General features: G+C 39.5%; 1 protein-coding gene across 2 annotated transcripts in view; it reads right to left on the minus strand.

Annotated features, from left to right (window-relative positions):
- GABRA2 (gamma-aminobutyric acid type A receptor subunit alpha2) overlaps positions 1–12,550 on the minus strand; it is a 1,382,295-nt gene that overhangs the window by 1,037,306 nt on the left and 332,439 nt on the right. For both annotated transcript variants that reach the window (XM_044061400.1, XM_044061401.1), the window contains exon 3: positions 524–591. In XM_044061400.1, the coding sequence (XP_043917335.1) occupies positions 524–591 (68 nt within the window). The remainder of the gene's footprint in view (positions 1–523; positions 592–12,550) is intronic.

Genomic DNA, 12,550 nt, shown 5'->3' on the forward strand with positions numbered 1-12,550 from the left:
TAGTAACAGTATATCTATATCTATCTATACGGCTCTATGGAATATAATTAAAAGATCCAAATGTCAACAGTCAAAATGTCAAAAATGCAAATTGATGAGCAATAACCTTGGTGCAAGCAAATGTGAAATTAAAAAAAAGCCAAAAAAAAAAAAAAAAGCTTCTTGCCCCCCCCCACACACACACACACACACACACACACACACACACTTTGGTATTTACATGCAGTCACTCCGAGACTGCACGGTATCAGAAAAGAACATATTACTCAACTCCAAGAATTGTGCCATCTCGTACACCTTTTGACCACCTGCTTAGCTTACCAAATTTTTCAATTAAACATGGCTCCCATACATACACACACACACACACACACACACACACACACACACACACACACACACTTACTTATACAGATATGTGTGTGTGTTTGTGTACATAAACAGATGAATACAGTTTAATACAAAGTTGATTTGTCAGCACATGTTCTGCTACTTGCAATGTTAAGTCTGCTCCATTACTCACCATATCTGTGTCTGAAACAGGTCCAAAACTGGTAACATAAATGTCTGTATGAACTTCTGTTACTCTGTCTGCAATAAAAAAAAAAATAAAGTAGTATATCAGGCTTCATAATATTTCACTGTGCATATTGAGGCACTGAAACAAACAAAAAAAGGAAATAATATTCAGTTACTGAAGTATAATTTGCAACTCAGAAAACTCTGATTTATGGTCCTGCTTTAAATTTACAAACTGTCTACTTTAGTATAGTTTGCGGCACTTCCAGTGTGAACCACTCATTCCTAGATTGTACCACTTCAAATAATCAGTACGACTTTAGTCAGAGGTATAACTGATGGTGGAATGTAAGAAGAAGTCACTCCAGGTACATGGTGTTAGTGGAAGCGTTTGGCAAATGCTAATCAATTTGCAGTGCAGCACTGACTACGGCACAGAAATGAATGTCGATGCCACTTCTGCAATCAGGACTGAAGCACTTCAGGGCTTTCCATGTGGTATAAGTTGCAGCAAGTTGTTTGTTATAGTGTTGTATGTAGTAGGAGTTGGGTTTTTTTCTTTTTTTTTCAGTTCTGAAGTGAGGACTTCTTTTCTGGGGGGTGGACACCAGATTGTCAGACAGTACTGGATGCCAGATTAGCTAGCTACACCTCTGACTTCAATTAAAGATGCATGCTAGAAAAACATTTCTGATTTGTGCAAACAATTGGTGTTATACACTTACATTGCATAGTATTAGACAAATAACATTTTCTTTATATCAAACAATAATAAGATTGTTACTGGCTTTACACGAGCAACAATAATAATATTAATCAAGTGAGCAAATCTATATAAATAATCTAAAAAAGTCTGCTTGTGCATGTGTGTGCATATACACACATCATCTAACTCTAAGATACTGAAAAAACATATGACAAATGCTATTGCTGTTGTGATTACATTCTGTGAAAAAAACAAAGAAAGTGGTTAATAAAATCAATAACTACCTTGCTTATGTCATCACTATCCTGACTACATTAGGATAAACAGATCTAAATAGCCAAGCAGACCTCTTAAAATCACCATAGACAATATGACAGCACTGGTCCTCACTCCTAACAAAAAAAAACGGGCAGGCCATATTGCACAATCAGAATAAATCAGTTTGGCTTTGTTAAGGGCAGATCATGCCTACTAAACCTGATTGACTTCTTCGAGACAGTCACCAAGTCCATAGACGAGGGAAAGGTGGTTCACACATCCTACCTTGATCTCGCCAAGGCGTTCAACACCATTCCTCACTCGGGTATTATAGAAAAACTCAGCAGCCTGAACATAAACCCCTACATCACAAGATGGGTTGCCAACTGGCTTACAGACAGAGCTCACACGGTAAGAATAGCGGGCTCCAAGTCCGACTCTAAACCAGTCCCAAGTGGTGTCCCGCAAGGCTCGGTTCTGGGACCCCTACTGCTTGGCATATATTTCTCAGAAGTACAGGCAAACACAGGAGGACTATGGCTAACCAAGTTCTCCGATGACTGAAAACTGGGAGCCATAACTGACTCTCCGGCTAACACGGACATCCTTCAAAAAGGCCTTACTCAGACAGACACCTGGTGTCAAAGTCATGGCCTCAAGCTAAATGCCAAAAAATGTATAGTCATCCTGTTTGGGAAAAACAAAACACCCACGAATTACCACATAGGCGGCAGCCCCCTTAATACAGAAGAGGTAATAAGAGATCTGGGGACCCAGGTAGATAGTAATTTCTCCTTTGACAATCATATTGCCAAAGTAGTTAGGAAATCCTTCTATGTGGCACATCTAATTTGCTAAGGGGTTCACATCTAGAAATAAAGAGGTTACAGTGCCCCTCTACTCATCACTCATCAGACCCATCATAGAGTCAATGCCCCATTTGGGATGTACCTCACAAGGCACTTCCAACAGCTGGAAAGACCACAAAAGCACCTCACCAGGAGGATTACTGGCCTCAAACATATGTCTTATACAGCCCGACTGAAAAAACTCCGGCTGTAATCAGTGGCATATCACTTATTCAATGGTGATCTCTGCCTGACTTACAAAGCCATGTCCAACTCAGAATTGATGGACATGCTCCACCTAAAGAAATCCAAGTCACTGCGAGCCACGCACTCTAGTGAGCTAAACCTCACCACAACAATAAATAGAACATGCTGGATGGACAGATTCCTGTCACAGAGACTCCCCATGCTTTGGAACAAAATTCCTAACTACATTAGGCAGAGCCCCTCACTAACACTCTTCAAGAGAAGCCTTGACAAGTGGATGGGTAACAGAAAATACACCCCTGGGATCACTTCATTGGCTCTGCTAGACAGAGGCTCAGTTAATTAATCAATGGGGCAGCGAAGGCCGATACACTCTGGTTAGCCTTATAAATGCCCTCGGGCAAATAGCCTAGTACCTACCTATGAACCTATGAATTCAATATCTAAAAAGTAAGGTGAACACTCAAAATACATCAAATTTAATCAAAACTCACTGCTGCAGTGGCCTAGGCTATATGGGTTATATCTTGCTAAAGATATAAAGATATAACAACCAGTCAGCTTCCCAAGCTTCAAGGCACCTATCACACACCAGATGACTGTGAAGTTAGTCGGCACTAAACCGTTCACAGCTTTCATGCCAATAGACACAAGGAAGCTAAAGTTCTGAGAAGGACAATGTTAGTAAAGTAATACTAACTGGCACAAAAAAATAACAATAAGGGAGGAGAAGGAAGGGCGTGTCTGCTACAGCAATGACCATTCAAACATCTACTGTTATGGATACTTTATTTGCTCATCTGTAAAATGTTCTTCATATGCATCACTGCTGCAGTAGCCTAAACTATCTGGGTAGATGATCTTGGCTTAATATGACTGGGAAAAGGAAGGATAATGGTCCCGGAGCCCCTGAAGAATGGTTGTAGTAAAGCCAGTCCAAGACCTGGAGAAGGAATCTAGTTTATAGTACATTGTAAAACTATGCACAGAGGACCAAGTTGTTGCTTCCAGAATACTTCTAAAATCCAATTATTTCCAAATAGTCATAGATTAAGCTAATGTCCTGTTAGAATAAGCCTCGAGTCTGCTTTGAATAGTTTTGTTGAGGAGTATATAACAAAGATAAACCATTTGGAAATAGTCACCATAACAATATTTGGGTATTTTTTTGGAATCTTCAGAATGACCCTGGATATTGGTGAAAAGAGTGGAAAACCATACAGGAACAGTCCTGTCCAAGGAAATGAAAATGTATCCGTCTTCCAGGCCTTCTTGCATGGAGTTCTACAGCAGAACATTTCTGACTGATTGTTGTGAGCAGAGGCAAAATGACCTATTTGAGGTGTTCCCTAAAGTTGAATCAAATCTTGAAAGTCTCTCTTACTCAGTTTGCATTCATGAGGGTCTGCCTTAGTCTTGATTAATTTGTCTGTCACACAGTTTTGTTCTGATGGTATGTAAGATCACAGTAAATTGAGGCTGTGCTGAAAAGCTAGCTATATAGTTACCATGCCAGGTCTACACAGCAGGTAAGATCTGGTTCACCTTTGCTTGAGTATGTACCACATGACTATGGTGTTATCAGTAAACACTTGTACAGGTCCTGAGGACCACAGATGGTTAAGAGTTGAGAGCATTTATAAGAGCCAACATCTGTTTTATGTTTATGTGTTTTGGTTTAGCTTTTGTTCCAGAGATCCTGTACTTTTAATCCCATAGACACTGCTCCCAAAGTAAAGTCTGAGGCATCTGCTGTGACTGAGTGTGCTGGAGCAGCAAGGGAATATGGGTGACCTGGATTCTGAGAAATTTGATGTCTCCACCCCAAATCTGGAATCTAAAATGTTAGGGGATGTTGATACTGGAACCATAAAGATTTCAGGTATCACTGGATATTTCTCACGTTGAGTGTTACAAAAGTTAAGACAAGTATCACAGATGTCTTGAGACCCAGAATCCAGGGAAATCCCCTTGCTAAGATGGTAGTTTGAGATGATCAGATCTAAACACACACACACACACACACACACACACACACACACACACACACACACACACACACACACACACAGGAAAGATCTAGAACTAGTCTCCAAGAATCCTCTGTCTTTGGCACCAGAGACCTTCTTGAATAGAGCCCTTGCCCTAGCTTCTATCATCCCTTTAATTAGTAATTGCTGAGAGGCAAGACAGGACACAAAAAGTGAGGAGGAATTCTCCCAAAAATGTGGGAGAGACTCCCACTGCCATCTGTAATCTTGACAGATTAGTCTCAGGATCCATGTTACTGAAACTGTCCCTTGTTGCCAAAAAGAGAAACGGAGGTTCTCACTTTCTGCAAGGTCTAAGAGACTGCCAGACTGGATGTGTATGGGGGAAGGGGGCTTCAAAGAGTCATTCAGACTTAATAGACTTACATTTATTTCTTGGGATTCCTGTTTTCATTTTAAAACTTCCCAGCCATTGCTTTTTTAAACATTTGGTTACCAGCAACTTGCAGAGCCTGTTCATTTTGTTTTTATACAGGGAGCACTGAATCCCTTGGCAAACTTGGATAAGCAGGGCTGAAATCTTTGGCAGATCCCTTGAATCAACTTTCCTCTCACATCATACCTTTTAATTACATCTGCAGAAGGAGGTCTAAAAACTAGGTTTCTACCCTCGGGAGAATTCAAAATGTCATTTTTGACATCCTCTGGGAGGTTCTGAGAATGCAGCCAGGCAAACCTCCTCATATCAGTTCCAGTGGCAGCAGCACTGGAGGTGGTATCAGCAGTATCATACGCATGTTTCAAACAGTGGGTAGTCACCTGAGACACAGAAGCAGCCAGTTTACACAAAGTAGATTTCTCCTCACAGGAGGAAATAAATGTCAAAATATTCCTCATATCGTCACAACAGCAAGCATAAACATCAATATATGAGCTTGACAGCTGAAAGATTTTAAAAACAAGTACTGCAGAAGAATACACTTCTTTTTCCAAATCTGTCAAAAGCCTTCCCATACTTGTCAGCAAACAGATTAGTATTAGCCAAATGTAAAACAGGAGCTAGATTCACTAAAGCAACAGCTGCTGGGTCTGATCTGGGATGAGTGTATGTTGTTTGTCTTTTCGGCTTTTCCCGGTTAGGGGTCGCCACAGCAGAACTCTGGTCCGCTAATGATTGGCAGTAGATTTTTATGGTGCTGAGTTGCCAGCCCGACACCCAACCTTCAGCAAAGGCGCGCCCATTCACGCATGTCTTTCAGAGGCATGAGTGTATAAAAATGTAAAAGCTTAACTTTACTCAGTCTAACTGCTTTCCTGGGGGTAGCAGGCAGGCTGTCATGGAAACTGCAGACTGTGACATAAATATCCTCCAAAGCAGACAGAACAGGAGTAATGGGCATAGGTTCTGGAAATTCAGGTTGCAAAAATTCATAATACTTCCTGGGGAACTGAAAAGCATCACTGTTTTCCCACTAAGACAACTGCTTCAATCTGGAAATAGTTTCAGAGAAAAATAATCCTTCAGAAGTGCTGTTTGATTCCACATTCTCCTCAGAACCTGAGTCAGAAATCTGTGCAGGCAACATGCAATCTGTCCCGTCACAACTTGAGGTTCAAACTCTTTAATCTATTCAGAAATGAACAATTCCTTTTTCTTTTACCAGAAACAGTCATTTAGGAAGGGTCAAGAGCCTGAACTAAGCCCAAACTAAATCCTGAACTAAGCCCAATAAATTACTTCTGTCCAGAATAACTGTGACAGAAAAAGACATGTTTAGATTTTTATGTCTTTACTAGCCTAAATTTGTCCATTAACAGACTTGAAAAAATCACGGACATTCAGGGCTGACATAGCTGAAACACCTGATGCCCTTAAGGGGTCATTTGCATACATCCCATTATCCTCTTTTACAGGAGATTATAAGGAATCACACAGTAAAAACTCTAGCTTAGCTAGGATTTTCTTGTAATTTTTTACATATGTCTAATGTACAACATCTGGAAGGTATAAAGCTTCGGTATGCTGGCTGGATGTTAGGCTATCCTCAGCAGGATATCTCAAGAGTAAAGAATACCGAAACAGTGATAAGGAAGGACCCATCCACCAACATATACACAGTTTCTCACTACCAATAAAATTATCCAGCATTTGTCTGCTTGTCCAGCAGTAAATGCCATTCTGCACAACCATATTCCCACTTGGTCATTATCATCCAATGATCAAAGTCTCTTCTCTGTCTAGAAATCAATCTTTCAACCATAAGTAGGCAATTTATTCTTCAAGGGCAGCAGGCACTGAATTTGTAGATGACACACTGAAACAAAGTTGTTTGCTAGCAGCAACATTTTCATTAGTTACAGAGCTCTTTATGGTGGAATTATTCAGATGACTTTTACTTCTGCAGAGATTGTGCATATTGATTGATATTGGTGGATTGTAATGACAGAAGTTTGAGTGGCCTTTTAAGGTTGAAATGTTCTGAATTAGGCAGTTTTGCCATTATTGGTTCATATGTTTTGTTTCATTGCTTACTAGAAAAATGTGCAAAACTATACATTTAAAACATGCTCTACCAAGTGGTGCTGTATTATACAGGGGATAATATTTAGTTATTGTATATTAAAATTTGATTATACGACCAGGAAGGTGAATGAGATAACTTTTGCATGGTCCTAAGAATATTCACAAGGGACATATGCTTTGAAAACAGCCCAAAGGTAAACAATCCACCACTGGCCAGATGCATTTTCTTTGAATGTGGGCCTCAATGCTGTTTCAGTGAATGTGAGTTTCAAAGGTAGAAAAGTTTTAATGCTAAGTCTGTTTTCATTGTGATACCATATTGCTTTGTTTACCTTTAGCAAATGTCTATCAGAGTTTGTGCTATAAAATTTGAAATAAAACTTTTGAATTAAATCCAAATATCTGTAATCATTGCAGAAGTAAAGCTGCAAACAGTATGCACACTGAGAATTTTGAACAGTGTATATGACAAATGGGGAGAAATAGCCAAGTAATGGGACACTGAAATGGCTGCGTGTGGTGGTGTGGGTTGATTGGGGGAGGTTAGGGGGTTGATCTGAACATAATGTATGTGTACTGACACCTACAGGGGTCTGCCAAAATATTTCCTTTATAAAAGAGACCCTCCAGCTTGCAAAGTTTCGGAACAATTGGTTTAAAGAACTAAAGTTCCGATTTGTTAATGAATTGCTTTCGGTGCCAATGGTATATGGTTTGATAATATTAAAGTGTTTCCCCTCCATACATGCTAGTGCATTCTGTGCTGTAACACCTGTTATATTAATATTTTAAGTGTGCAAGACTTATATTAAATATTGTCTCTAGTGTGTACTGTCAAGCCCCCCCCCCCCCCCCCATAATTACCACATCATCTGTCCTGAAAAACCTGTTGAAATGTAAATATTTTATGTGAGTATGGGGCATACTAAAGACTTTCTCTGCGTGGTGTCTAATGTTCCCCCTCCCAGTGTTGTAGGATTTGCTTATTTGTCTATGGGCGATAAGAGGTATGGCAGCCACCCTTCACACACAAACAAGCACTCGCCATATATTAGGCCCCCACTCGTGGATACACTCGCCCATTCATGTAGACACACAGACACACAGACACACACACACACACTCACACACACTCACACACACACACACACACACACACACACACACACACACACACACACACACACACACACACACACACACACCCGACCTATCCTATAACTAACTTACTTACTGCGACCAGCCAGGCAGACACACGGTAATACACATACTCTCATCTGAGACCACTCATCCCTCTACATACACTCACACTTGCACTCACAGCACACATTGACTTGTCTGCTAAACACCCTCCACATGTCTCAGTTGTAATCTCACCCACTGAAAGTAATGGGTGAATGTGAACTCTCAGGTGATTTAATTATCTTACTCATCTGAGAGATTCTGCATAAATGCCTTACTGCAGGCATTTCCAGGGAGAGTAGATGGCTAATTAGCATAGGCCTCTAACCCAGAATGGCTCATTAGCATGTAGCTCTGCAAAGAAGCAGCTTACAACAATGATTCTACAAACCACATAGAATAACTATGAAGGTTCTGTCTTTGAATCAGAAAGGGCCACCACCAGCAAAAGCAACCCATGACAGGACTTACAGCTGGTGGCATTCTTTTCTGAATTTGGCCCATTGTCTTTCAATTTTTATAGACATCTCAAAACACAAGTAAGCAGAAAGGAATGCATTGGCATCATATGAAAACTTAACCCTGGCTGTGGAAAATATAGATTAATACTGTTTATGTGAGTTATATAATTTCCAAACTATGAACAATCGTTTGTGAAGATCTAGTGAAAATTACTTTTGGAGGGTTTTTTTCTTTCTCTTTTTTTTCCATAACATACTACTGCATTAATGGAAAAACTTTGTGATTACTTTACTACATTAAAGAACATTTTTTACTGTCCCACACTGATGTTTGTACTTTTTAAATGTCATTTATCTTTCTCAAGATATTTACGTGTTTTTTTTTTTGCTTGTTTGTTTTGTTTTTAAAATTAATTTAAATAATGCTCAGGAGAGGAAAACAGGTAAGCAGACTGCTAGAGAAATGGCTTTTCGCAGCTAAGAAGTGGCTTTTCACAGCTACTTGGTGTTAATGAGTTAATAAATCTCAGTCAGACCTAATAGAATTCATTGCAAGCTTACTGCATATTAGGCACTGACTACAAATGTTCCTTTTCATAATGAACATCATTTTTACATTCATATAGATATAACTCTCAATTCGTACATAAGAATTATTTTTAAGGATCGCACTAAAATTTAGTTAATGACAAATTATATTCTTGGCATTCTAAGATTTCCCCTTAGATTATTCAAAACACATTTAAATACTGTGGTACCATCACTATGCTGGCACTAAGGCAGTCGGCCAGGGCTGATCTTGCTGCATCACGTGTGCTGGCACTAAGACAGCCAGGGCTGTCCTTGCTACATCATGTGTGTTGACACTGCGACAGACAGACAGGGCTGACACAGCTGCATCATGTGTGTTGATACTGCAACACAGACAGATAGGGCTGACACTGCTGCATCAATTTGCTGGCACTACAAAACAAACAGGACTGACACTAGTGCATCACATGTGCTGACACAGGGACACAGCCAGGGCTGACACTGCAGTATCATGTGTGCTGGTACTGCAACACAGACAAGGCTAACACTGCTATATCACATGTGCTGGCAACACAATGTAGACAGTTAGGGCTGCCACTGCTGCATCACTGTATCATGCATGCTGGCAGTGAGACATACATATGGCTGACACTGCTGTATCATGTGTGCTGACCCTGTGATATAGACAGCTAGGGCTAACACTGCTGCATCATGTGTGCTGGCACTGCAACATAGACACAACTGACATTAGTGCAGCATGTGTGCTCTCACTGGGATACAGACAGGGTTAACACTGCTGCATCATGTGTGCTGGTACTGTAACACAGGTTTGGCACTGCTTTATCACATGTGCTGGCACTGGGATATACACAGCTAGGGTTGACACTGTTGCATCATGTTTGCTGACACTGTGACACAGACAACTATGGCTGACCTAGATTGTACATCCAGTTTATAACAAGACATGAATGTATGGACTGTGGACCAAGTCACTGCAGCACAAATATCATCAATTGGAAGTCATCTGAAAAATGCTGTCAAAGTGGATACTGCTCTAGTGGAATGAGCTTTAGGCTTAGATTGCAGAGCCAATTCCTTTTTCTTATAGACAAATGAAATGCAGTCTGAGAACCATCTTGAAAATGTAACTTTAGTGACAGCTTTTCACAATTTTGGTTTTGAAAAGGGGATAAACGATCACATTTCCAGAACTGTTTCATTCAATGAAAACAGAATCTGAGTTGACGATGAGCATCTAAAATATGTAATGGGTATTTGCCTTTGGTTGAGTATCTGGGAAACAAAATAAAATTAATTAAGGGGAAGGATATTGTACCTCCTATACTTGAGGGACTAAAATCCTGCCTAGTTTTGTAGTTAACAGCCATAGAAAACTCCAATATATATGAAAAATGAATTAGGACTTAACTAAACTTTGAAGGTTAAGCAAGGTAAGGCAACTTATTCAAAAATAAAACATTAATAATAATAATAATTATTCCTCTCCATAAAGGTGGCAATAATAATGACATCCCAAACTTTCGCCGTATCGCCATCTAAGCTACTTGAAAAGTGTGTACACCAACAACTCTTACCCTACTTCATAAATAATCAGCTTCTTACTCCCACACAACATGGCTTTAGACCAGGTCATAGTACCTCCACTGCCCTCCTCTGTTTCCTAGAAACAATCAACAAAGCCCAAGACCCTGGCCACTTTGTATCCAGTCTTTTCCTCGACCTCTCTAAAGCATTTGACACGATTTCTCACAACCTCCTTCTTACCAAACTCTCTAAACTTAACCTATCCCCTTCCTCTACCCATTGGTTTTCAAGCTATCTCACAAACAGGCAACAAGCAGTTAAATGGAAAAAAGCTACCTCACCCTTCCTTAACACATCCACAGGCATCCCCCAAGGTTCCATTCTAGGCCCCCTACTATTCAACATATTCATAAATGATTTCTTCCAAGCCATTCTTAACTCCAGTCTCATCCAATATGCCGATGATTCTACTATAATCTGTTCCTCCCCTTCCATCACAACTCTTAACAGTCTAACACAAGCCACCTTCTCTTCCACTGAACAGTGGATGCTCGACAACCATCTAGCCCTTAATGCAACCAAAACAAAACTTATGTTATTCAATGCATCCAAAACCTCTTCCCTAGATAAACAATCCTTCATAATTACCAGCAATAACAATACTCCCCTAGAACTAGTCTCTGACACAAAATTACTAGGAATTATCATTGACAATCAACTAAAATTTGATAAGCATCTACAAGCAAATATAAAAAAAACCCCATAAAAATAGGTATGCTTTACTGCCACAGTCACTTTATCTCTCCCACCACCAGGATTACATTAGCTAATACATACCTCATCCCATCCCTTTTATATAGTTTCATAGTGTCTACATGATAGTGACTGCATAACTTTCAACCAACTATCATCATGCCCTAAAACATACTTGATTCAAGAGATATTGAACAGGCACAACTGCAAACAATGCAAATATATAAATACAAGTAAGAGAATCAATCATTATATTATGAATCAAACACATGGATTATTTTAGTTTATTCATGCCCGTAGCAAAAATTATATAATGTTTGTCATTCCATGATAGCAAAAAACTTGTTAAAAAAGGTAGAGAATATATTTTTTACACAGTTTAATAATGCACATAGCATGCATAATTTTAATCATCGCAAGAGAATGTTTTTTATATAGGTAAATTAGTTGGATTTTACATTAGATATGTTATTGTTAACTAATTGATATATTATTATTTTTGTTTTTTTTAACATTTTTTTTTTTTTTTTTTTTTTTTAACCAATAAAACAATTAAGAGCTTATTAGATATGTATATAAACTCTGTGTTGTAAGAGATTTGTTGTTCTGATGAAGGGTTTGTGGATTATATACAAGTGGCAGAGAATCTTTCCAAACAGTCAGAGTCTGATAAAGTATTTGTGTCAGTTGTTCCATTCTGTGACTTTATAGTATAGTACTAGGCTATCTGCCCTGGGGCATTTGTAAGCCTAGCCATAGTGATGTGGCTTTTGCCACCCCATGAAATGGTACAAAAATGTACAGAATGAATCTAGAATACTGTGCCTCTGTCTAGTAGTGACACAATGAAGGTCCCCTTATATAATAGAATTAGTTTACTGTGCCCCTGTCTAGCAGTGACACAGATGTGACCCCTGGGGTAAACTTACGATCTCCCATCCACTCATCAAGATTTCTCTTGAAGAGAGTCAGTGAGGGGCTCTGCCTAATATGAACTGGGATCCTGTTCCAAAGCATGGGAAGCC

This window comes from Protopterus annectens, chromosome 2.part0 (assembly GCF_019279795.1).
Source record: "Protopterus annectens isolate FY-2018-M chromosome 2.part0, PAN1.0, whole genome shotgun sequence".
NCBI lineage: Eukaryota > Metazoa > Chordata > Ceratodontiformes > Protopteridae > Protopterus > Protopterus annectens.